Below are 27,455 nucleotides of genomic sequence, written 5' to 3'. Positions count from 1 at the left end.
TGGTATGGAATACCCCATTGGCCGGTTGGACTAGCTGTTCTGGTTATACTCCCTCCCAGCTTCTTGTGCACCTGGCAGAGCATGGGAAGCTGAAAAGTCCTTGACCAGTAGGGTACTTAGCAACAACTAAAACATCAGTGGATTTAGTATGAGAAGAATGTTGATAACACAAAACACAGCACTAGGAAGAAATTTAACTCTATCCCAGCCGAAACCAGGACACTACTGTAAGTGCTTGTTTGACTCTGCTTTTCTCCATCAGTCTCATTTCTTTGTTTCTGAGATTAACACTTCACAACTGGGAATTAATCTTCTAATTTCAAGATGAACTCTAGGTGGACTGCCAGAAATCAAGAACAATTTTATATTCTAGAAATGACAAAATGCTCACTTTGGAGTGAATAAACAGCAAGATGTTTGGAGCACATTGGAGGTTTGCAGTATTCTATAGAAGTGCATAAAGAGATTAAGGGAAATACTTCTCTTGGGATGTCACGATAGTAATTCTTTCTCACTGTCATCCAGACAAATCTTTTGCAACATACAGTGATGTTCAAGCAAGAAATTAAGACATGAAAACTCAGTATCCTGGCTTACATCTATACAGGTACATAAAATAACAATGTCAATGAAGTAACTTTCAAAACTAACTCTCTTTTTCGTGTTTCTCAGCTAAAAAAAACAGCATATCTTTTCTCGTCATGGTTGATTAACTGGGTCTTCTGAACAGCGTGACAAAAACAACACACAATTTAACGTCTCAAACATTTCAAAAAATATATATTAAAATATATTTTTAATTTGTTTTTATTTATGTATTAAAATAGAAGAAAAAAAATAGAAATTCCATTTAGCATTAAAAAGAATATCTAGAAGCAATGGAGATGTCCCAGAATAGATCACACATTTTTAGTATTTTGGAATCTTTGCCTACATTCAGGATTCAGATAGTAGCAATTTTCTACCCTAAGTGAGTAATCTAAGCATTTCCTGCTTTGTGTTTTGTTTTGGGTTTTTTTTTTTTTTTTCGCCCTTGATTTTTCTGATAAACATTTCAACTTTGGTTAAGCTTCAAATGGGGAGTTTTAGCCAAAGATTTTTAAACATACGTATTTGTCTGTGTGTATGTATCTATTTTATAGGTAAGATTTTCTAAATATGTATTTTTAAGCAGAAAAGCATATCTAAACTTCAGCAATATCAAAACTCTCTCAAATACAATTTTTACTAACCTTTGACATCTAAATGAAGCTCTTCAGTAAAGAAGGTTTTTGTGTCCTTATTTGGAACTTCTGAAGTTGGCCCAGAAAAGACAGGGTTTTCAGGCATAAGCCTGAACAAGTGATAAAGCAGTTTATTCAAGCTTTTAGTTCTTCTAAGGTGTTGTGAGTAGAGAACTCGCAGCTGATAGTGTTAAAAAAAAAAACACAAAAAAACCACACACACAAAATACAGATGAGACTTAACAAATATAGCTTACTCTGTAAATAATACAAATATGTTCCTATAGGGAGGAAAAGCAAGACTGTGATTCAGAACAAGTGTTTAGAAGAGTGATTTCGTTCTCTGCACCATTTTGAATGATTAGAAGATCATAAAATGTAGCAAGCTTGTTTGAAAATGCCAGAAAGAATCATCTATTAATGAATCTTAATTCTTTATTACTCTAATATTACCATCCTTAACTACTGCAGTGCAGAAATCTAAGTCTATTGATGCTTTCAGAATTCCACTAATTCCACAAAAACAAGAGGTAGGAAGATACATAATTAAAAGAATAAAAAGGCTGGATGAAACTTCAAGATTCAAACCAAATAAGCATGTTAAGAAATTCAGTTAAAAGGAAAAGATCTGAACACATACCTGAGAAGAAGCTGCTTTGAAGAAAGCTAATGTTAACTTCCAAGTGAGAAGATATCCTAGAACAAGACAGAACTCATCGCTCAGGGGCTGAATAACTGCAAATTCTCCAACTGGAATGCATTCCAGGATGTTTTCTAGCAAGAGTTCTTGAGTGGCCAGGACAGACATAAGAGCCGCTGGAGGTGATCTATGGAAAAACGTTATCTGGCATAGTAAACTCAAATCTTGAGCAGAGTATTAACTTTCCTAGAAACCTGTTAGTAAAGCCAGGTATGTAGAACATAAAAGGGGCCTTTTATTATAGGAAAATTTACTTTCAGATTCACACATTAGTGCTAGATTTTAAGATTTTTAATTTTTTTTTCCTGAAATGGACAGTTGGTGTTTTTACCTCTTGCAAGATGAATATAAACTGAATGCTGATCACTTAATCTGAAAGTGGTCTATGGCTGAGCTGATTTAACCTACATCATGGTTTGCTGATTTGCTTGCCTTCTTTCTTTGTCGAGTCACACCAACAAAGAGCAACTGAACACTGGATCTCCTAATCACTGAATGTGTTGGGTTTGGGCTTTGGTATTGGATTAAAAAGCCTTTTGCAGCCCCATAGTAAAAAAAGATATTAACCATTGGGCTGAGGTAAAAAAAGATTTTTTTTTTTTTTTTTTAAATCAGCTACCATATTCCCTCTTCAAACTGTTGACTTTATTGGATTCAAACTGTGTAAAACACCCAAGTCAATTTTGGAGGTTCAAGAAACTAAGTTACCTGTGCAACTGGACACATTCTGAATACAGCAGTCCAGTAAAAATCTGTCAAGATTTTACAATATAGAGCATATATGTTGCACTTACTTTAGTAACTGTACCTAGAAAACAGCTGCAAATATTGTTTCCAGTTTTAGCACAAAGGCAGACTTAACCAATTATATTGAATATTTTCAACATTTATGGCCCTATTGTCATAGCCATGTCATTTTTTTCTTATAACATCTCCTGACAGACAACTACTCTGCTGCAAATCTCAACTCTCGTAACACGTTAAAGATACAGAAAAGAGTTGTAAAAAAACATGAGGAAAAAATACACACAATGCCAATTCCTCCTCTTCATCACCATAAGATTTGAGATCTTCGTCATCAAATTTAGGCAATTCAGGCATTAATCTATAGAAATATGGAAAGGAAATCAGATTTAATTTTTACTATTTTAATATACATGATGCATAGTTCTTTGCTTATCAATGTCAACATTAATGATAAGCAACAAAATAATGGCAATTATTCCTTAATAACAACACAGAATCTTTAAGAGACATGTCGCCATTGCAACATTGTTCCTGAATGACAGCCCACTAGCATGTAGCTTTGCTCGGTTCTTTTCCAGAACTTTTACCGTTCCTGAGTCATGCTAAAATAAACTTCTCTATCTCAGAATAAAGCTATTGCAACTTTATGCCTCAGTGTAAGTGAAAGATAATGGTAGCTTCTTATGCTTAAGCCATCTGCCTCGCAATCTGCACTTTGAGCAGTCAAAGGCACATACTGTTTTCAAATTGTCTCTTTTGGTATTAGAGATATCCAGAAAGTTCACAAGAATACTATACATTTTTATTCACTTTCTTATTTTCTTATCTAAACTAGCAAAAATAAAAAGATCATACTATTTAATGATACTGTCAGACCCAGATCAAATCTGGAATATTTCAGTTTATGATTCTCTGAGTGTTAAAATAGGGGCTAAAAATAAATAGCTTTATAGTTATGATACTGATATCTATGTAACTACGGTACAGAAAATAAAATTGTACCTTCATGTACTGCAGTAAAATTTCTCAGTATATATTCAGTCTACTTTTACAGTTAAATTTAGCATTCATAGCTTTATATAATGTTCTCCAATACAGAACACAAATTGCCCAGTTAAGGATTTTCTCCCATAACGGAACATGACTTTGCTAAACACATCTATAAGTGCACGTTCTACAGCACATTTTAAAAAAACAAAACAGGTTGGGGAGGTGAGGGAAGTGAGAAATTTGTTGATTCTTACTTATACAACATATGGTAGACAGAAATCTGTACAGGTCTAGCCCGGAAAAGCAACAATGGAGACAACGTATTTAGTAGAGTCTGGAGTTTATCTGGAAGATTTGTTTTCTGGCCTGCAACAAACTTTGCTGGTAATTTATGGTTTAATAACTGGTCCTTCGAGATGTACGTTAGGGCTTCACCCAAAGACATTAACACAGAGTTCTGAAAGGAGCCTTCAGATGCATTTTTGGTTTCTCCTATTTAAAATAGAGAAAGACAAGCTGTGATACAGAACGTATGGATGATATAATAAATAAGCATGGCGAGAAACAACTCAGACTCTGCTTATCAGAATCCATCTAATCTTAAAAGTTACAATGTTAAATGCAATTACTTTACTAATTAGCACGTGTTCAAAAAATTGAATTGTTATAAGCTGTGTTGACATAATATTCCTATAAATTAAAAAATACGGCCCGTCAAGTTCTATTTCAGAATTGCCTGACAGGTACCACTATTACCCTCCCTGCCATATACTTGCCTGTGACTTTCACTAACAAAGGTAACAGCAAATTGTGAATTCCTTCAGAAAAGAATTCTTTCCATTCACTGATCAAGTTCACAGGAAGATTTTCAGTAGTTTCAGGAGCTGCAGCTTCAAAGTAAGCGCTAAGGGCAGATGCCAAGTCACAACTGACACACGCAAAAATCTGCACAAGTGGGACATGATAAAGCGAATGGTTTTCATTTGTTGTCTAGGAGGAAAAAAAAAAAAGAGGAAGATTTCTTAACTATAAATTTGCTTTAAAATATCTGTTTAACATTGCCTGTCTATACCAGAAACTATAATTTCAAAGAAGACTCAATTGCAAAGACCATTTTTAAAAGATTTGGGGGAAAAAAGAAGTTTAAAAATATAATATGTATTTTAGTAAGACTTGCTGAAAATTATTTCCAAGTCTCATCAACATTTAGAATCCTGGATGGCTTCCCTTATATGACCTTCTTTATAATGACAGAAAGAAACTGCCACCAAGTGGATTCAAATAGAAATGTACACAGCTGTAGCTTATCTGGAGCACTTGTGCAGCCATGTGAGCCAAAACTGGTATGTGAAGTGCTCTCATTTTTCTCTCCCAAACATAAAAGCCGTACCAATATCATGCTTGTATTTCCAAATTGCAGAAGGAAATTGGCAATACGCTATTGTAAACTTGAAATTATTGAAGTGGCAATCAGGAGAATATTTCCTCTCCCCCAACATAGCTCCTTCTTTTTATTTTTATTCTTACTAGTTTCCCCAAAAAAGGAGTATCATTAAATATTAAAAACATTCCCAAGCACTTAATCTATGCAACAAGTTTTTCATACAAGTTTGCTGTTTGTTTTTTTTTTTTTAATTAAAAAAAAAAAATACAGTTTTGAGGAACATATAGCATAGGTAAGAAGATTAATCCTGCGACCAAGAAAGGCCACATGGAAGTTTCCAGCCTGCCCTTGTAAGTGTGTAGTGACAGAGGGTGCTATAATTATTAAAACAAAAAAAAAAAAAGAAAAAAAAAAAAACCTAGAGGGTGAGAGATTCTGTATCTTTATTTGATTAATAAAGAAGTAGTCAGCTGTTCACTCTGACCTGTTTTCTAACAGCGTTAGAATATAATTTTGATGTTTCATGTGATCATTTAGATATTGAAATGCAGACACTGCTTTTCTTTCAGTTAATTTTTATATGTCATGTTAGACTTTCGTCTTAAATGGATATTATTTTTCAACATAGAGACTTACAGCAGACACATTTCAAAATTATTCTTCAATTACCAATGCCATTACTGAACATCTTATTACTTGAAGGGGGAGGTAATTTCACCTCCATTCACAAAAAGAAACAGAAGATACAGCATTGCTTGTGCTTTTAAGCCACACATGACCTTTGTCAAAGTTCAATGAAAAAAGGATTTTGTGCCATTCTTTTTAACATTGTGTCAATACTTGCTAAGCTGAGATAACTATATGCCTGCCATACCCAGAGAATAATCTAAAAAGGTAAGTACATCAAAACTGGAGATGGAACATTAGCACTCATATGGTAGGTAAAGTTTATTTTCTTAGTTCCGTATTTCAATTGAGATGCTTTAAAATAAGTTAGCTTTGAAATGCTGAGTACCTAGCTATTAATATTGATCATTAAAGTACTAGAAAGTTAACACACACATTAGACAAAACAAAGTTAAAACTGTTAAGACCATTGTGTTCTAAACTCTAAGTAAGAACCATTAGCAGCACTCTGATTTCCATTCCTCTTGGCAATCCTCATGCATCTTTGTTCAAATTTAATTGCTATGTGGCATAGCTTCTGCAGTGTTTTACTGTATCATCTGATATCTATTTACAAAGTGGAAAGTTGGGTAAGTGAACTTTTAACATACAGCTTCCAAAGATTTAGGATGAAATGTCGATCAGACAGCCCAGTAACATTATAAAAATTTAGTTATTTCATAGCCTTTTTTTTTTTTTTTTTACACACACACACACACACACACACACCCCCCGCATCAGTCCAGTAGGTTCAAAGGGCGTCAAGAGGATCCTGTTAAAAGCTGCAGTGCAATGGTTAGTAATAGCCTCTTTCATATTACCTCTAACCAAGCCAGCATGGAGCACATGATAAAGTCCCATTCATTATCAGCCAAAGGAGCTGTGGAATGCTTCAGCAACAAGGGAAGATAACGGATCATCTCTATGTTGAAACCGAGCAACTGAGCACTTGTTTCTTTCAGATTGCTGCAATAAAAATACAACTAAAGCTTACATATCTTCATGTTGTAGACATGAGTATTTATATTCTTGCCTTCACTCCTCTTCTTAGGACAAATTAGTCTCGCACCAGACTCTGACCTATGTGCTTTTGATACTCTTTCAAGGTCTTTCAAAGTTAGAATACTACATTAGCTGCCAAGTCTAAGTCAGTCAGTCAACAGGTACAAAATAGTCTATCAGAGCTAGTTGCTCATTTGCATGTTATAAGATTCCTAAAATTGTACAATTTACATATTCACTCAAGTAATATACTTATATAAACTATGAAATTTAGCAATTTTAACTAAACCAATACAAGAAAAATAATCATTTAAGTGACTAATATTAAAAATAAAATATAAGCCCTCAAGTGTCCAAATAGTGTACATTACTTCAAGACTTAGTTGCCTGGATTTTTCTCACTACACTCAAGACAAATGAACCTCAGTATATTTTCACTCCTTGCTAGAAGCTTTCCAAGTTACATTTTCAGGTCCAGAATTTTAAAAAACAGACACCTAAGTTTGATATCCAAGTTTTCTTTCTGCTACCTAAATAAGCAATCAGAATTTGGAACTAAATATCCAGCAACACCTACAAAAGTTGGTCAATTCTGAATGCTTTTGAAAACAGTTGATATCGAGGTGCCTTAAAAAAGTTCCTAGCTTCCTAGCCTTCCACCACCCCAGTAATTTTCTTCAGTATGAAAGAAGAAAATACTCATACTCTTCAGTATGAGTTATTAGGTACTTAAAGACAGGTATATTAAACTGAGGGATGCAGTTCTATAAAGGCTTAAAAATGTAATATTAGAGCAGTGGATGGCGGTTGTAACTTACAAATTGATTTTGTTGATTTTATTTGGGTTAATAACCACTCCATATTTTTAAACTCTTGTTTTAGAAATTAAAAAAAAGTCAAAGTTGCACCCACCAGCTAAAGAGAAAGCTGTCCTCATTATTGTTTTTCCAAGATATTATGATTTTTAGTATTCCAGGTAGTAGGTGATCACAATCAATACTTCTATCATTCAAGCAGGAGTTCAAAATGGAAAGACACCCAAATGCTCCTATAATGTAATAAAAATGTCATACTCAATAGGTCTTAATTATCAAGACAAAACAAACATTAGAATGTGTGTCAATTGACTGGATCATTTTATTTGAACTTAACATTAATATCATAAGATAGTTTGAATAATACCTAAGCTTCCTTCTTTGAACACTTAATCCAGAGATGCCATTTTTAAATCAAAAATACTATATCCAACCCAAACTTAAAAAAAAACCAAAACAAAACAAAAAACCCCCCTCAAACCAACGAAAAACTCCTATAAGATTAGTTGTTAGCTTATACAATTAACAAAAAGGAAAAATACCTGCTAAGATTTAAAACTGCTTGTTTTTACTAAAAAGGTAGCATGCTAAGCAATAATTTGGACAGATAATTAAGTAAATGTAACTGCGAGTTATGAATTCCAATATTATTGTAAAAGTGTTAATTTTTACTTTCAGAGTGAAGTACTACTGTTGCATTAGTACTGTTTTCCATTTTTAAGGAAAATTGCATGTATCTAGATTTCTTGGAGAACATTTCTTACAAGCATGATAACAAAGAACTGAGTTAATTAAAGTACCATTTATGCATAGCAAAAACAAACAAACAAAAAACCCACTTCACTTAAGCAGCAGTACAATGATTTACAAGAACTTTACCAGCACTTTCCTGACCTGAAAAAAAATTAAAACTTGAATGGTAAGCCTACAACCTACATCACACTTAATGGGAAAATTTGGGTATGTATTGTCTGCTCAGGAATGTGTATGAAAACGAGAAGCAGCAGAAAACAAAATGCAGACCAGCGTTACAAACAAGAGCACTCCACAGCAGGGGAGGAGTGAGGATTCTTTTTCCCAATTTCTGTTTAAAGTTCCACAGCCACATTTGGTTGGTTCACCAGTTCACTCAGAAAGCCAGGAAAGCTTAACTAAGTCCAAAGAGTAAGAGTTAGGGAAACTACTACAGTAGAAAGATTCAAGATTCCTCTCAATTGCTGCATGACACTAACACTGAAAATTTTCACACTTTGGGGACATTCATTTGAAGAACTCATTTGAAAACCTGAGGACACTGCCAAGGGACAGATGTCCACAGTTTAAAGTCACCAAAGATAGTTTTTTCAATTTAGTATGCACAGTCCTGTTAAAAAATACAAAATCAACTTTGAAGTTTTTATATAGACAGATGAATAAAAGTATGTGCAAGAAAGCACAAAAGAGTACTGAGAAAAAAGATGAAGTTCTTTCTTTTAAATGACGTCTAATTCAAACATGTAGAAGGACTGTGTATGAGTATTTCCAAAGAATTTTCTTGAAAAGCAACAAGTTTGTGAAAACATAAAGGTTTTCTAAAGGATATTCAAACCAATATTATAACACACTTGAATCACCTCTAAGTAATTTTTCAAAAGCTGCTGCAAGTGTAGGTACAGCAGTTCTGACTCAGCACACTGTATCCCATGCACTGGAAGTACTACGCAAAAATTAGAGATAAACTGTGAAAGAGTTCTTGCTAAAGCATCTGAAGAAAATCATGACACTACCAGTCCACAATAGTAATATTTTTGCATGCTGTGTAAAGCCTAAATGATTAATTGAAAACTCTGATATTTACAGATGTTTAAATCAGATAGACCAAACAAGAAGTACAGCAATATCAAAATTCTTTTAGCAATATCAGTCTAAATCCTTTAGTTCTAATTTTGTACCAGGCAGTATAGCTTGTATTTCCCTAATAAGGCAGAAAACTACTACGCCAAACAGTCTAGAAAAAATATGCAAACTGAGAAGACATTTCTTTCTAGGAAAAACGGTATTATTATAGTTAACACGTTTTATCTAAAAGCAAACGTTATTACAAAATAATGTTCTTATATTCTAATGAAGTGGACTGAGGTAAGAACATACTCACCATCAGTGTTGGAAAGCTCTGTCTGTGTGCACGTCATAAGTTTGGCCACACAGTGGAAGACAAGTTCTTTCTTTTCTTCCTCAATTAAAAAAGGTGATAGACACTGAAGTGTATGCAATCTGCCCTCTGTTAATGGCAGAAACCTATTCATATAAGCAAAACATCAAGAATGAAACAAACACAAAAATTTAACTAGTAAACAAAATGTCAATTGGTTCATAATGATCTAATATCCTATGATGTAACTAATCCCACACACTAAAACGAGTCTCACTTTTACATACCTACATACACCTACCTTTTACATACTTACGTACACATATATTACCAAATTTTCAGTCTTCAGTCATCATTCATCAGCATCAGTATCATTTAACATTATCAAAATTTGCAACAAACTAAAAGATTATAGGCAGCAGTATTAAGGTACCCTTCTGTTGTCTTAAAAAGTTGTTTCATCTCACAGGATACAGCGTTTTCCGTATGAATCACTTTAGCCATGGTTAAGGACCAGAGTCTTCCATGTTCTTCTGATCTTCAAAGAAGAAGACAGACCCTGGTTAATATATACAGGTGCACAGTTCACAACAAAACCATTTGGATGAAGTTTGAATCAATACACATAAGGAAATATGGTGGCACTTAATACTCTATACAGTGCAAAATACGAAGACAGAGTTAATGGTTGTTTTAGTTTTCTTACATACCTATCAAATATTGTTTGCTGAAGGCTAGTTGTATTACTAAGTGTACTGAACTTCTCATATGTGATGTGCATTTCTTCTAACATATGAAGATATTCCAGAAGCAGATAAGGAGGATTCTCCAATTCTTCAATCCATTGTAATGAGTACAACAGCTCTGCAACTAATTAAACAAAGGTGGTTGTTTACAAACAACTGCTGAATATATTCAGTGCATAAACAAGAAGTTTCAGGTCAAGGTTTTGTTAGGTTTTGTTGGGTTTTTTAAGTATGTTTTTAATGCATTAAAAAGATGACATTTACATGCAATCTCAGATGCTTCAGAGCATGAACTGGCTATTTGCCATTGCATCATAAAATACAAGAGAAGAAAAGGCTACAATAATCTAGTCTAGGTGTTCAGGAAATTGTAAAGCAAATCAAGCATGACAAGAACTCTAACTCCTCTCTATTCTCCCTCTTCTTTTTTTTTTTTTTAAATATATATATATATTTCTTGCAGACAAGGCAATCAAGATCTAAGTCCAGGAAAAAAGCAAACAAATTTGATGCTAATAGTTAGCATGTGGTTTCTTCATTAGCTTACACTAAGACCCACACTGAACAATTACACTTCTCATCATGGTGAGAATTTTGGAGATAGAATTTTTAATTTGATAATGCTAGCTCTAATTTGAGCATTTTATAAATAAAAAGAAACAAGATTCTGTCTGGTGGAATTAAGAAAAATTGCTGCCTCAAAATATCTCTACATTATGGCTAAACACTCAGGGCATTTATTTGATGGCATGGATACAGTTCCTACTGCCCACTCATGCCAATGCACCATGTGTTTTGATAATGGACAACTTTGAAGTTCATCATAAATTCAAACTTCTCCAAATTCAAAGTTCTGTTGAGATAGCACAAAAGGTGCTAGAAATATAAACACCATACTTGTGCATACTTATATTTTTAAAGGAGAACTAAAGAAAAAAAAACCAACAAAAGGTAAAAGGATGATTTCTCACACCTGTACGCCAAACTTTAACTTTTCATTTCTAATTACCATTTCAAGTTAATTTACAACTATTATAAAATCAAATTCCTTTAAGTTTTACCATTGTAACTTACTTATATTGTCAATTTTCTTTCTTTCAGCATCACCATTTCCATGGATTATACCATTTTCCAATACAAGTAGCACCATTTTACTTAATAAGGCTGAAGTACACAGATGGCCTGGAAGTTTAGTTGTGCCACACAGCTTGACACATGATCCTAAAGGTTCACAATTCATACTAAGCCGTCCTTCCAAAAGAGGTTTGTGAATCCACTGTAATATGTGCATAAAAACAGCATGAACAAATAATTGACATTTTAATGATGTATAAAAGAGCTATGATCTGTTTAACCTTGAAAATTCAGAAATATTAAAAAATAACCATGAAAGATACAAATTAACACCAAAAGCACAATGGTGAAGATGATCCACTCCAGCATATTAAAAAAGCCTAAATGCACAGTAGTAACTTGAAACTGCATTGCTGCCTCAGAAATGAATATGTATCTTTAGAACTCTATATATTTTACAAGAAATACTAGAGTTACTGAAGATTGGTGGTTGAACAGGAAATTAACATCCTTCCCCACTCTCCACTCTACGTATGTCAGCATTTTGTTGTTAGTCAGTGTATCATGTTCCTCCGCAGATATTGGTGTCTTTCACAAAATGAATCTTATAAAAGAATTAACTTAAAGATAAGAATATCTTTACGATGTATATTTTGTCAGACAAAATTCCTAAATTGTAAAGTAAGTTGCCAGTGTTCCATGCAGAAAAGGGTAATTTCATAGATTTTCATTTTCTCCAGTAGTACTGGATGGGGCCATAAACATACAGATTTTGTCCTCTATCATGGACAGAGGCTGAAAAGAACCTCTACACAGACATACGCGTATTCATAACTGCAGTGCCATGTCAAAATAAAGAATGCTTACCACCCTAAAGGACAGAGGCTTGAGGTAAGACTGACTACCGCATGCAAGTCCATTATTATTTTCATACCTCAGTGGATAGAGACTCGTGCAATTTCCCCCACTCAGTTTTGTTTGGCGTGACATGCTCAACATAAGCTCCCACAAGATATCCAGACTGCCCATCAGCTTCCATAAGCTTAGACAACAAATCACTAACTGCAGAGATCAAAACCTGAAGGCTGAGAAAAGGAGAAAACACTGCAAACAAGTTTGGCACTACCAAGTAAAAGCAAGCTGCTTTATTTTACATTGATACAATGCTATATACCTTTTTAAGTTATGCTCTATGCCACAGTTCTCACCTCTTGACAGGCTGAAAACACTCTCAGTAACAGAGATGCCAATTAAATAAAGAATAGTATAGCACTGATCTTAGTTTGTTCTGGAGAACAACATATTATGAAATGGACATGTACATCACAATTACCTTTTAACATCCAAAGAGGAAGACTGGATTTGATTCTTGACCCACAGTGCAGATTTATGTAAAAAGGTACTTTGTTTCTGCATACTCCGAAGTTGACGCACAAGTGAATTTACACCAGACATCCAAGTGTGTTTTAATTTACATACAAGTATATCTATTTTAGGGAAAAAAAAAAAACCACACCAACAAACAGACAAGCAAAACCACCACAAACAGATAAACTCAAATCACAACCTACAGCATACAGCAACAATCACATGTCTAAAGGTCCTAGAGCAGGAAAAGAATTCTCTTTTCTATATGGTTACATGCAATAACTATCAAGGGCAAATATACAGGTTTCTTTTTGTAGAGCAATTTTAAATTAACTCTGACACACAGGTAATATTTTATTTGAGAATAAGAGTGATGTTCCTGTTGTCTACTACAATATGTTCACATGGTCTTCAAAACCACAGATCTGTTTAAAATACTGAAATACTGAACATTCATAACATCAATACTCATTTGCAAAGCAGCAGTGGTTTTCAGGTTAGTGTTGTCCTAATTCACTTCTACGGCAACACTGCAACATTTCCTCCTTTGTATCTATGTCAGTAAACGCATACACCAATTTATCACTCTCAAATTCTGCATTTAAAGATTATAAATCAGGATCTCAGTCTGAAAATGAGATGCTGGTGGAGAGAGAAATGGGTCACAATTTGTCAGAGCAACTTGACCAATATAAATGGTTTCAGAATAAATATATGTATCTTTAATGACACTGCAGAATGGACCAAAAAAATGCTCATTCTTTGTATTTCATAGACCTTAAATAATTTATGTAACACTCCAGAAAGTGTGGAATATCACAGCCTCAAAGATGACTGAAGCACAGGGATACTAACATCAAAAAAGTAAAATCCTTGTAAAGAGGTACAGGACTTGATGTTTTGTAGTAACTACTGAGACTGTAAATTAAAGCACAAATTTTCATGTCAGTTACAGCTGCAAGTGCTCAATGTCTGTGAACTCAATATTCTATTATATACTTGAATCTGTTTCACGAAAAAGAAGAATTTAGATGTAATCAACTACAAAAAAGTTTGCTTGAAGTTCTTTTTCCAAATTACCTGTTAAGTGCGTAGCATCCTGCCTCTGAGCACACAATTGGAAGATGGTAAGCAGCAAGTCTTCTGAGGACGGCATCAATAAACACCCTTTAACTGAGCTGAAAAAGCTTGAGGCTACATCACAGATGAAAGATACCGATGGTTCAGTATTACCAGCTTCCGAAAGATCCTTAGCTTTAGACAGAGCTGCTTGAAGTTTATCAATAATCCTTTCAACAAAAGTTTCACTAATCAAAGATTCTATTGGGGAGAGGAAAAAGACAGCATGCTTTGATTACTTGATAAACATGATCATTCAAAGGCATCATATTAGTATGTACCAATGTGGTTTTTATTTACTAATTTTGAATGCAAAATAAAGTGCAAAGTAGTTTCAGTCTAATGTATACGTAAACTCTCTTTCTTATTCCACAGTCATCTAGGATCACCTAACCAAAGTTTCACATTGCCAAGTATCCTTTCTCTAAACCAGCTGAAGCAGCTTAGACAAAGGGTATATAAAATAGAGCAAGTGCAGAGTGATCCCTTCCCCTTTTAAGCCTTTCTAGCTTCTGGCAATCAATTGTGAGCCAGAGATTACATCTGGACCATTGCATATAATTAACCCAATCAGACCAATCTTCCATGAAGAAGGACTTCTGTTATTTAATTATGAACTGTATGAAGAAGTATACTTTTCTCTTTCCTCAAGCCTGTTATCCAAACATCTGTAAGCAACCTCAAGATCTTCCGTTTAAAGAAACAATGAAAAATTTCTTATTTGCTTTTTCCATAAAAATTATGATTTTATGGCTCTTTACCACAACCTCATCCCCAATCACTTCCATTGCAAGCTGAAAAATTCTATCTGTTTTATTGCCTCTACAAGCAGAGGCCACTGCATTTGCCTAACCATACTGCCATCTTTCTTTGGGCATATACTAATTCTATCACACCTTTTTTCAAAAGCATATAGGTGAACAAGAATATTGCAGTGACCAAAACTACAGGCAGTATTCAAGATATTGACACGCCAATGCTATAATAATTTTCATTTGTCCTCTGTTCTTTTCACAGCAGCTCCTAACAACCTGTATTCCTTTTTTGTTGCTAAGCACCAACCTGCCACTTACAGGGAACCATAACAATAACTGAAGATCTCTTTCCCAAGATTTAACAGCTCAGAGCCTACCATTGAATGGATAACAGTTACAACTGTGTTCTTCCCATGTATACTTTTGATATTTATTGGTTTTTAAATCCATTTGTAATTGTATCAGTTAATCATTCAGTATCACAACACACTGCTACAGCTCCCTGAAGTTTCAGGTTTGATTACTCTGAATAATTTATCAGAAACAATTATCATCCTTTCAGTATTTATCCTTCTTTCCCTTTAATGCCTATCATCTGATAGGTTACTGATCCATGAAAGGCCCTTCCATTTACTCCGTGACAGTTTACCTTGAGAAACTTAGATGAGAGATCTCATAAAAAATCTTTTTGAAAGTCCACATACCCTATTTCAGCCTAAATCACTAAGTCAAGAAGAACCATAGCTCCTGAAGGTATTTTAGACTTCATCCAACATGCATTAAAAACAGGTCACACAGCAGCCAGCACAAAATGAATACCTGAGCTCAGCACTCCAGCTCTAGAGCCAAAAAGCAAAGTCACTGGATAACCAGCCCTAGAACACCACTGACTCACAACTGAGCAAGTTTGTTGGACTCACTCTGGAGAGAGAGAACAGGTTTTCCTGATGCTCCTCTACATCAAAAATTCCAGTAACAGAAATAACAAATCTTACAACACCTTCAGGATACACTATCTATGAACATCCACTGCAGTCAACTTACTATGTGCATCTTTGAAACTTGAAAGCACCACAAATGTGCCCAGCATTCAGATAAACTGAAGTATGTTACCTTGGGGATCAAAGCAAATGCTGAGTTTAACAAAACACAAATGACAAGTTTACATGGAAAACATCAAGAAAATTGAACTCCACTAGAAGTCTGTATCACAGATACCACAAAATGCAAGGAAGAAATGAAATAGGATGTTATTAATAAAAAATAGATTACATATGCAGTGTAAGTGCACACACCCAGTTTTTAAAATACATGAATCTAACTGAAAATGGCTCAAAGCAATTCATAGGTCCTGGCATTACCAATGCGTGGATGGGTCCATAACCATTGATTTTTTTATATTCTAGTTTTGAAGGTAAATTTCAGGTGGTATTGTTTAAGAATTAATATTCTTTTACAGCACATCAGCTAATAAATCAAACTGACTTAAATTTTCCTCAGGTTTTCCAGACTCACAAATCTGAATTTGTTCTTTAAACACTGACTTTTGTTTAGGAACACAGACCAAAAAAATTGCAATGTCGCTGCTGCAAGTTAGCGTGTACGAAATTAAACTGGACATGGTTAATTGGCTCTGGTAAAAAAGAAAACAAACACAAAAAATCAAACCAAAACCAAAACAAACAAACAAAAAAACCCAAAACAAAACAGAAGAAAGCCTAGATGTTACAAATTAAGTATTCTGGAAGATCTCAAATTCCTTTCAACCTTCCACAAAGCATAAGTGTCGTATTTACACTTCACAAACTCCAAGGAATAAATATGCTTACCATTTTTAATGTGTTGCGACAACACTAAGCTCAGGAGGGTCCACCTTTCTGAAGAGGATGATTCTGATGAGGCTGCTACAGGTTTTAAACCCAGGTGACACAGATCATCTGACAGCATTACAAGTCGTTCTCCAAGTGTATCTCCTTTCAGCCAGTCAGAGACTAAGGAAAGTTTTGTTGTGCTTGAGCATGCCTGAATCACAAGAAAATAATTCTAACAATCTTTCGAGGGTATTAACTTTTATTACTAGCTAAGCATAAGATTAATACGTCAAACCTGCACACACAGAGTGGGGATCGTATCATCTGTCACAAACAGTAAGTCTCTAGGTGGTTATGTCTGCCACAATCTCCCCCAACCTTCTTTTTGGTCAGAGACAGCAACTTATGGCTAGGTCAGACCTCTGCTTTAGAGTGAAACAAGTCCCCTTCTGAAAGCTCTTCTTTTTCTTTTTCTCCAACTATAGAGCCCAGGGAATGCCTACACTGGAGTTAGAAAGATAACTTCTGGATGACCAGGTTGGCTGAAATAAAATCTATTTACAATATAAAATCTGAATTTCTCTAAAAAGAAATGGAAGGTCACAAATCAGAAAAAAATTATTTTGGTGATAAGCCATTTTAAGTCACAAAATGATAAAAACTGAGGATTCCTAAAATACACAGTATCTGTAAGGAAAGATATTATGGTCAACGCACTGGATTATAAATCAAGTGCTATGAGTTCTTGTCCAAAAATCTGTAATACACTTCATATTTCACCCCAGGCAATCTCTTAAATGTCAGTCTCTCAATATCCCATGTGAAAAAATGGTATACTATCTTTTCCTTGTAAGCACAATGTAAGGGTGATGATACAAATAATCATTTAAATTATCGGTCTAATACCCAACTCCATTCTCTCTAGCTTAGAGAAGGGATGACCAGAAACAAATCAAGAATCCCCCTGGCTCAAAGAGCAAACTGACCAAAAATAGAAGGGACAAAGATGCTTCTGTTTTGGTATGATCATTTCATTTCTAAGACTGTCCCCAGATTTAAATGCAGTTAAAACTAACAACACACTGAAACTATTACTACAAGCTTTTCAAACTATGGAAATTATCACTACTTAAATTTAAAAAGAAAAAAAAAAAGAAAGTCATTCAAACACATGTAACTCTCAAAGCTAACACCAGGGAAATATTCAAAACTATGCAAAACAGGAACAAAAAAGCCTTAAGAGGTACCTTTTGAATTATCTGAAGAAAAATAATCCATTTCAGATCCATCTGAAAAGAAAACCAAAATACCACAATATTTAACAAATTCTTTGCTGAATAGGAAGCATTTAATACCATTTTAACTGTTTGTTTTACAACTTTATTTTCTACGGGGGATAAGCAGAAGTTGCTAAGTTTCAGTTACAAAGTTATTGATTGTATTATTTTTGGCTTCCAAGTCTTTCTCTACCACACAGATCAATAAGGGACTGTATTTATAAGAAAGGCCACCAATGACTAGTATAAAGGCACACTGTATAAAGAAGCAAGAAGAGAGAAATTCTGACGTTACCTTCTTTTTTTTAAATTATTTATACCATAGAGAAAGGGACATATGTCATAACCTTTCACCCCAACACTGTCATGTCAATCTTTCCTAAATCTACCTTCCTCAAGCTGAACTTATCCAAGTTCTTGTAGACTATCTGCCATTCCACAGCCCCAAAATAAAATGATTAACCAACCACAGCCCACAAAAAGAGTAGTCACTTTGATAAAAACTAATAACAAAATGTACAAGAGTCATACCTTCGTTAAATCATCAAGAATGATTTTCCTTTCATCATTACTGTTGCAACAATTAAGCACACTGTACAAAATATCAACCAGAAAATGGGTGTCCTTCCTCCAGTCTTCTTTCAGCCAAGTTATTAAATTCATATACAGAAATTGTACAGATGGACTTTCATGACGAGCTTTAATTTCGTTTTGGGATTCAGCTTGAGCAGAGCTTGCATCATTTCCCTGCTCTAAAAGTACTTGAAAAACTTTGTTTGAAGAAAAAGAGTTGAGCAGGGCAGAGAGAAATTTCAAATGCTGTTCTGACTTCTGTTCATTGACATACACAATACTCAGTTCAGCAAGGCTGCAGACTAAATTCTCTAAAGGTTCTTTTCTTAGAATTGAACTATGCTGCAAGTCAGTCTGTATTTCAGAGTCGCTACTTCTCACTTCCGTGAGCTTTCCATTCTCTGTGTTTCTTTCAGATTCATCCTCATCTGTAAATCTGATTTTTAGATATTTTCTTTTGTTTGGTTTTGTAGCACTCTTTGGATTCTGAAGAATTTCTAGCATACCAGATATGGCAAACAATGATTTCTCATCAGCATCCAACGTATCAACATGAAGTACACACATTTTTAAAAGATGGTCCCAAAAATTTGACAACAGTTTCTGGAAAACTTCATCTGTGCCATCATCATTGGAGAGTTCTGCTTTAGCTTCCCAGGAGCTCAGCATTTCTGCTATTTGATAAAATAAAGGTCCATTTTGTAACCTGGGCTCCTTAAGTACAGCATCGGTAAGCGGAATTAGCTATAAAGACAAAAAAATTATTAAAGAACAGTGATCCAACTAGATGATCATTTTATTCTTTATAATACCAGTAAATTCTATAATTCTGAAAAACATTCCAGAAGCAATTCCGAAAACATCAGAATTACTCATGCTTGAACACTTAAAATATACAGGGGGGGATGCTTTTTTTTCTTTTTTAAATATAATTTAAACTGCACAGTAAAAGGGATGATTTTATAGGAAGGAAAAAATTGACTAAATTCAGTAAGATGATTTTTTCCATAAAACCTAGTGAAACTTTCAAGAGAAGTAAATCCTCACAGAAATTTACGTTTTTCTTTAATTCTGAATTTTAAATGTACACACAGCAATATTAAGTATTTCTAATAAATACCTGGTCATATATAAGCATTTGATGAATTTGCCTTTGGTCATCTTCTTCGTCTACTTTCTGTAGTATGGCAAAGCGCAGACATTCCATAAATGTAGTTACAATAGCTGAACTTTCTGAAGGGCTGGCTATTGCTCGCTCACTTGACAACCTATTGAAAAGCAACATCGGAGCGAGGGCATGCTCAGTCATCTATGCTTCTGAGAAACCCAGTATGTATGTAATGAATGTAACCTTGGTTATGTTGTTCTTATCCAGACCACACCAATATGAGAATATAGAATCATAGAATCATTGATAAGAGTCAGATCAAAACAAACTCATTAGGACATATTTAAAGAGTCAAAACAATAAATCCAAGCATTTAATATAACTTCCATTAAAATAACTTTTTCATCTAGTTTTAGCATTCATAAAAAACAATCTGTGTAAAGAGAAGAAAAATATCCAGTCAAGCATACTGTCTACTGTTTCAGCTGTTTGTCAAAACTCCTTTGCAATTTTCTACACACACCACAGAGGTTTAGAAGGCGTCACTTTACAGAAAAGAAAAAAAACTAAAACAAAAAGCCACCAAAAGACAGTTTCGCCATAACCAGTTTGAGACTGAACAGCTGTGATCTGTTTGCTTTTTAATGAAAATTAGACCACACAAATTACCATACAAATATTACAACCATTTTACTACTTGTAATAAAATTCTATACACTTTTCAAAACCAACTCATACATAACTCTCTTCTCCAAGAGCTCTGCTAATGGCCACGCCAACATCAATCAAGAATTGATTTTTGTTTAAAAAAGTTACGTTTTAGTCTTTGGTAAAATAACTTACATATGCTTTTGAGTACACAATACACATGCATCTATTTAAATTAGATTTGATAGAAAGTTGGTTTTGACGTATTTTAAAGGCAAAAAAGGATAGCAGTTTCAATCCTTTAAAAATCAGGATCACGAGAAATAAAGTTCCTGCATATAGGAAATGTCACAAACACAACGCTAATCCCTAATAACCTCTGTAATAATTACACACTGGTGAGAAGAGCCTGATATCTTCAAAGCCACTCTTAATTTTAAATTAATTTCCCATTTTAAAACTTATCATGGAATAAACACGCAGCTTTAACAAGAAAAGATAAGAATGCTTTAGGTAAAAAAGACATAATAAAATCAAAAAGAAGGCTGAAGGTTTAGGAAGACAGGGACAGCCACAAAGGACTGACCCTAAAGTTTTGGATATTTAAAAGTATTTTAAAAATATTATTTTCAAATATCATAGTGAAAACAGTCTTTTCTCAAATAAACAATTAATGCATATTTAAATATCCTCAAATTATATGTTATTTATCTTTAAATGCTTAAAGAAGATTAGTTCTCCTATTTCCAAATGTAAAAGAGACTGATTTCAAAAAAATGAATAATTTTGTGGTTCATACCCTTGAATTATAGAGCTGAAAAAAGTTCTGAAATATTCCAGCTTTGGTTCTGCAATGCCAGGAGGTACCTTGCTAATGAACGGCAAGAGATTTGGGTATATAACAGTAGCTAGTCCTCGTCCACCTTCTCGAAGTACTGTCCATAGCTTTGGTAGAACTCCCTTTTTGGCGTTTACATGACTCCAACAGTCCTACAGAAAGAAATATGCTTATTGTAAATTAAACGAGAATATGGTGCCTTGGAAGAACTCCCAAGCTAGACATTTAATCTACCTCCCTGTGTTGTAGCTAGACATTTAATCTACCTCCCAATGTTGTAGCTGAAACAAGTTATTGTAAAATTTAAATGCACTTGCCAGTATTTTTAAAAATCACTTTCTCCCTATTTCAGCTTGTGAATTTAAGAACATGATAAAACTGTTTCTGTATTGTTTAAAATCAATGGACCTTCCCTGTTAGCAAACTGCAGCTAAAGGCTTCTCTTTAATAATGCTTTAAGGATGCTTCATAAAAATCATCACTGTAACTGGTCCTGTATTTAATTCTGAGTTCTTATTATCAAGAATAAGCAATGATTTCAAAATCCTAACTTTAGAAGCATCACTAACTTCAAAACTGCCCTCAAAAATCTTCTGATGATTACAAAATACCTTGGCACTTCCCCCCACACCCCAAAGTTTTTTGTCATCTGATCTGATTTATCATAATTCCAGATACCTATATTTATAGCAAGCTGAACAAAGATTTTTTTTTCCCCATAAATTGTTACACTTTATACCAGCAGTTACAAAAGAGATCTGCAGCATTAAACCCTCAAAGCATTCCAGTCTATGGCAATACCACTCATCCTGCTAATAAATTCAAAGCCGGTATTTCACTTAAAATTTAAAAAAAAAAAAAAGAAAAAAAAGAAAAAAAAGAGAAAAAAAGAAAAAAAGAAAAAAAGAAAAAAGAGGAAAAAAGGAAAAAGGAAAAAGGAAAAAAGAAAAAAAGAAAAAAGAAAAAAGAAAAAAGAAAAAAGAAAAAAGAAAAAAGAAAAAAGAAAAAAGAAAAAAGAAAAAAGAAAAAAGAAAAAAGAAAAAAGAAAAAAGAAAAAAGAAAAAAGAAAAAAGAAAAAAGAAAAAAGAAAAAAGAAAAAAGAAAAAAGAAAAAAGAAAAAAGAAAAAAGAAAAAAGAAAAAAGAAAAAAGAAAAAAGAAAAAAGAAAAAAGAAAAAAGAAAAAAGAAAAAAGAAAAAAGAAAAAAGAAAAAAGAAAAAAGAAAAAAGAAAAAAGAAAAAAGAAAAAAGAAAAAAGAAAAAAGAAAAAAGAAAAAAGAAAAAAGAAAAAAGAAAAAAGAAAAAAGAAAAAAGAAAAAAGAAAAAAGAAAAAAGAAAAAAGAAAAAAGAAAAAAGAAAAAAGAAAAAAGAAAAAAGAAAAAAGAAAAAAGAAAAAAGAAAAAAGAAATAAAAAAGAAAAAAGAAAAAAAGAAAGAAAAAAAGAAAAAAGTTATAGAACCAAGCGTTAAATTAGAAGGGGAAACAAACAAACCAAAAATGCAATGCAGGTCATTTCTGTAACTGTCTTTAACCAAGAAAAAGGTTTTAAGTATTATTTTACTTATTAGTAACTATTTTTAATCAAAGGGATTCAGGTTAATTTAATTAAACTTATAGAACAACTCTGATTTTCAGATATGCTGGACACAATATATTTGAAAGTTACACTGAAACCCTAAGGAGGAAGAAGGAGCATGTAGCACTGATGAGTTCATGTTATTAATCATAAAGAAAACCCAGTCAAGCTGTTCTTCCTAATACTACATAGAGAACAATGGCACTTGGTGAAAAGTTAAATTTGAGTAAAATATCTGCCCCTTAGGTTTCCCACATTACCTCAATAGTGGCGATAGCATAAAGTACAGCTTCCCAAAGAGCGGGACACACCACTGCATCACTGTCATCAATGCTGAGAAGAACAGCAGGACAAACTCTTGGTGCTTCAGTTCTCACCAGCTCAGGCAAGTACTGGCAAAAAGCAGAAGCCAGCTCAAAGAAAGCTGCGCGAACCTAGCATAGGCCACAGAAAAACAAAATTTTAGTCAAATGACAACACTTTGTCACTACATGTAGTTTATAACGTTCCTTTTAAAGTCACTGTAACTTACAACACACGGTCCCTGTGTTTTATCACATCAACAAAGGTTTAAATATTATTAAAAATAAAGAAAAATAAAGTAATTCTTTGATAAGCCTGTTTAATATTTTAAAGTAATTTGTTTAGTGATAAAATGCTTATCAAAAATTTTATTTTAAGATCCTTCTCAAAAGGCATGTTTTCCCAAAAGCACCTTAAAACTTCTTAACAAAATACTACCAGAATCAACTCATCATTCTACGCACTATTGGTCTTAGCAGACCAAAAACCAACACAATGTTTAAAAAAATGAAAATCCAAAAGCACTAAGAACACATGCAGTAAGCTGACACAGTTTCTGTCTTTTACATGAATTTGAAATGATGGCAGATTGCCAAGAAGTAGATGATGGTGACATGGAAATAAAAAATTAGCCTACTGGGCAAATTTTAGAGCAACATTGTCTATTTAAGGCCTAGAAATTTGCAGGCTGTTTCAAACATAATTCAGTGAAGAACAAAGTTTATTCTTGTAGAATACAAGTAATTAATATTTGCTTAGGTTCAGAGTATTATCTTTAACTAAAAATAACCAAAACAAAGAAGAAATAAAAAAGTCACCTGTGGTATGCTGTGTTTGCCGTATTTCCAAAATTTGTTTTGGGACAGAAGTGACATTAACTTTTCTTCCAATGAATTCATCTCTTTCTTTGGCAACATGCTAAGCAACTTCTTTAAAGCTAACAAGGAACAGGTCAGAATCCGGAAAAATTTGGCTTCCCTTTCTTCCTCTGGCACAGTTCTCGGAAAACAAAACAGAACAAATTAAAGTGAACCATAAATAAATCAGCAGGCTTCTCCAGCTCTTCTAAACTGTCTAAACTAAACTGTCTTCAGTTTTTCTGTGTTCTTTTGATTTCAGATGCCAGCAATGTAAATATGTAAACTTTCCATAGGTTCTCACGCTACCAAATTACATTATAAAGTGTTAGAAAAAGGGAGAGTTTCAAGTCATCTCATCTTCCAGCTATTTAAAAATACTACTCCTAAAAGAGCTGAAACAAGAATTAGACAACTGATAACACTTTGAAAAGCATTTATACTTCAGTCCCAAAGAAAGTTGCTGGGATCTGGACTCAAATAACTATTCTGTCTCTTGAAACAAAACTAAATCCACTACCTCCAGGGACAGAGAACCCAATACAGAGCAAGACTTAAACCATATACATTACAGCAAGCTAACATACTGGGGGTCACTGAGTGTATTAGGTGTTTCTTTTAGAAGGTGATCTTGAAGTACCTAAGGGGAAAAAAATACATACATACACATGAGAATCTAATATTTATATGTGCATAATATAGTCTATACATTATTCAGAAACAGCTCTACAATAAAACTTCACAGCCTCTGAGTCAAGTCTTTTAAACACATTTTAGACATGCTAGTGAACAAGAACATAAGAACATTTGACTCCTACTGAACATAGTAGCTATGGTACTGTTTGAATCAAGACTTCATAATACTTTGTAAGTTGCAGTCCTATGACAACAGGCTTCTGGTAAAAAAAAGCCAAACTGAGACAAAACAAAATGGTTAAGTTTGCATATGCAAATTTTCACCCTTTTAAATTCAGTCAATTCAGTCTCATGTATGACTGGCAGAAGAGCATTAACCTACTAAACTTGTAAAGGCTCTCTGAAACACTGCTCAGCATTCTTTAATCCTCTACCACTGCAGCTAAACTACTCCGGCATCGTTATTTCATCTGTCAGCAACATTACGTGATGACTGAGCATCATTACATAGAAATGCATACAAGAAAATTCACTTCATATTCATTCCTCTGGTTCCAGTCATTCTAACCACAAGCCAAAAAAACCAGAGGATGTGTCTTTGCCTCGGTCTTCTCTTCATATTAGCAGAAGCAAAGTTTGACGTGAGAAAGAAATTTAACCATGAAGAATAGATGGGGGCAGGACGAGTTTTAGACTTGTAATAAAAGTTGACATATACTCAACACAAAGCCTTAAAGAAATATGTAAGTATAAACTCACATTCAGAATTTCATCTTTACAGAATGCTAAGGCTTCAGGTTGTTTGCTTGAAGGAAAAGCTTTTTCAAAAGCTAATTTTGCAGCAGAAGCAGCAGGGGAGTAATTGTCACATTGAGCAATCAGCCAGTATCCCATGATACTTTTTAAGTAAGGAGCTAAGTGTTTCTTTACTTTGAGAATCAGTTGCTCAAAAGATTGCTGGGTTGCTTCTCGAACACGGCGATCATGATCCTGTTGAAGAAAAAAAGAAGAAAAAAAAAAAAAGAGAAAGGTTTATTGTTTTAAGAAATGTACCTTTGACGCTGGGTGCTTCAAAGCAGAAGTGATGACAAAAAAAAAAAAAAAGCTGTCTCTCAGTTCAGCCATTTTCGCAATGAATTGGGCTATACAGATTTGAAAATACGCAACAACAATGACAAAAAAGTTTTGGTATCCCTAGATAAGGGGAGAATCCTAACTTAGTAGCATCATATTCCCGATGTGTTGTACATTCAAAATTGTAACCTCTTCCCGATATCCCTAACTACAGTTCCTATTTCCATTTTATACAAACATTTAACAGAAAGACAAGAGGCAAGAGAAACAGGAATCCTTGAAGACACTTTTTGGATTAAAATGACCATAAGCCTACACAAATGGTGCATCATTATCCATTGTTTATGTATGAATTTACAACATCATGCCTTTCTATGCTTTTGGCTCCTGAAAGAAATACTAGGAGTTGCTCTAATGGATCAGAATAGTGATTCATTTTGTCCAATTATCACGTTTCCAACAGTAGCCAGTCCAGATAGTTTGGAGATGTACTAAATATATCATAAAATTATGGATTATCTCGCTACACATGGTCTTTTCATGTTTAGGGGTTTTTTTTGTGGTAGTTTGGGGGGTTTTTTTAATATTAAGTCTGGTCAGATATTAGTCCTAGATCAGAAAGATTTATAATTATGTCAACTGAACAGTACATTCTCTTTAGCTGTTCTGGAATCTCCATAAAAGACCTTTTGATGAGAAGAAATATCTTGTCATCTTTTTAACATAAAGGTCTAACAAACAGCTATCTCCATCCAGCAAGTACAGCCCAGGCATCAACAGTTCAAGATTCCACCCACGGCCAATACTGAAACATCTCCACAATAAAGAACACTACTTTCCTTCAACTTCATGTTTTTTCTAGAAAGTCAGTAATTCCAACAAAGTTAGATATATCAATAAAGACTGCCTTAGAGGTTTTCACAGGAAGTATCCAGAGAAGTTTTTAATTTAGATACTTTAATACTTACTAGTGAGATTTTACAATAAATTCTTGGCCAGTAAGGAAGAACACCTTTAACAACTTCCGCTTCTCTTTCCTTGCACATTGTCCCAAACTCTTGCATAGCCTAAAATCAAGATATCAACAGCATGATTTAAGAAGTCAGATAGATATGGTCTGTAATTTATCAGCTTCTACTAAACTCTGCAACTCTCTTTTTCAAAAATCAATTCATTTCTTGCAATTAGCATCTATAGAGCTAATTTTATGAATGCTCTGTCAGCATTGCGTAGTGGACCTTTTTATAAATCCTCCAAGACACCTTCTGGACTGCAGTTCTAGCAAATTTACCAACATGAAATTACTATTAGCTACCTTGATATATTCCTCTCCCATCCTTAAGAAAAATGTATTGTTTTCCGATAAAAAACTTTTATGGGGGACAAAGGATACACCTACTTTTAATTTTGTTGTGATATCCCTTTTAGAAAGTTTTCGCAACACCATTCGAAAATCAGCATCCACAAGGCTGTCTATTTCCTCTGCTCCTTGAACTGCAGGAACATATCCTAGATCGCTCTGAGATGTTCCAAAGCCAATAAACCCAGGCACTGTTCCACGTTCTTTGGCGAGGAGCTCTGCAGCTCGGCCACTGCTAGAAGGCTGACAAAAAACAGGGACAGAAGTCAGTTACCTATTTCAATCATTTTATTTTATTTTGCAAGCATCATGCATTTGAAATAATGATCCTATTTACATTGTATCATTAAGTTTCTATTTGAAACAAAGTCTCACAAAAAAAGGCCACCTATGCTTTAAACATAGAAGTTTGACCTAGAAAATTATTCTTCTCTTTAGAACCAGCATTCCCTTCTCTCATCATGATTTTAAGCCATGAATACTTACGGAAAATTATATTATTTTAATACACATTAAAAAAATTGTAACAGGAAAGTCCTTCCGTAAGTGAACAATTTATTAAGAAGCCATTTACCCTCCTTCACTACTTCTGTTTTTACTAGTTCTTCTCATGTTATTGCATAGACCAATACAGCTCCTGAGGAATACTCTTCACTGTCTCCCACGGCATTCTCCTA

The 27,455-nt window shown here is 33.9% G+C and overlaps 1 protein-coding gene across 1 annotated transcript; it reads right to left on the bottom strand.

Moving 5' to 3' along the window:
• Window positions 1-1,227: 1,227 nt before the first annotated feature.
• On the bottom strand, window positions 1,228-27,015 carry LTN1 (listerin E3 ubiquitin protein ligase 1). The gene is made up of 25 exons (XM_009584052.1): window positions 26,818-27,015; window positions 26,387-26,485; window positions 25,104-25,334; window positions 24,296-24,348; window positions 23,670-23,850; window positions 22,809-22,982; window positions 20,937-21,127; window positions 19,502-19,649; window positions 18,340-19,125; window positions 17,779-17,820; window positions 16,550-16,742; window positions 13,927-14,166; window positions 12,812-12,965; window positions 12,413-12,563; window positions 11,479-11,680; window positions 10,369-10,528; window positions 10,092-10,196; window positions 9,662-9,804; window positions 7,625-7,760; window positions 6,532-6,676; window positions 4,437-4,650; window positions 3,915-4,152; window positions 2,954-3,028; window positions 1,864-2,050; window positions 1,228-1,404 (listed from the first exon to the last, which is right to left on the bottom strand). Exons 1-25 carry the CDS (start codon window positions 26,863-26,865, stop codon window positions 1,228-1,230), a joined length of 4,473 nt encoding a protein of 1,490 aa, XP_009582347.1. The 5' UTR covers window positions 26,866-27,015.
• Window positions 27,016-27,455: the final 440 nt, after the last annotated feature.

This window comes from Fulmarus glacialis, unplaced genomic scaffold (assembly GCF_000690835.1).
Source record: "Fulmarus glacialis isolate BGI_N327 unplaced genomic scaffold, ASM69083v1 scaffold5148, whole genome shotgun sequence".
Classification (NCBI taxonomy): domain Eukaryota; kingdom Metazoa; phylum Chordata; class Aves; order Procellariiformes; family Procellariidae; genus Fulmarus; species Fulmarus glacialis.
This window is presented reverse-complemented; position numbering and strand designations above follow the sequence as displayed.

What these genes read in the sequence shown, in the direction of transcription:
- LTN1 (XM_009584052.1), bottom strand. Translation starts at nt 26,865, where the DNA reads ATGGTGTTGCGAAAACTTTCTAAAAGGGATATCACAACAAAATTAAAA. An exon ending in TTCTTGATGATTTAACGAAG is followed by an intron (nt 17,821 to 18,339) that starts GTATGACTCTTG and finishes TTTTCTTTTCAG; the next exon opens with ATGGATCTGAAATGGATTAT. An exon ending in GTCTACCATATGTTGTATAA is followed by an intron (nt 3,029 to 3,914) that starts GTAAGAATCAAC and finishes ATATTTCTATAG; the next exon opens with ATTAATGCCTGAATTGCCTA.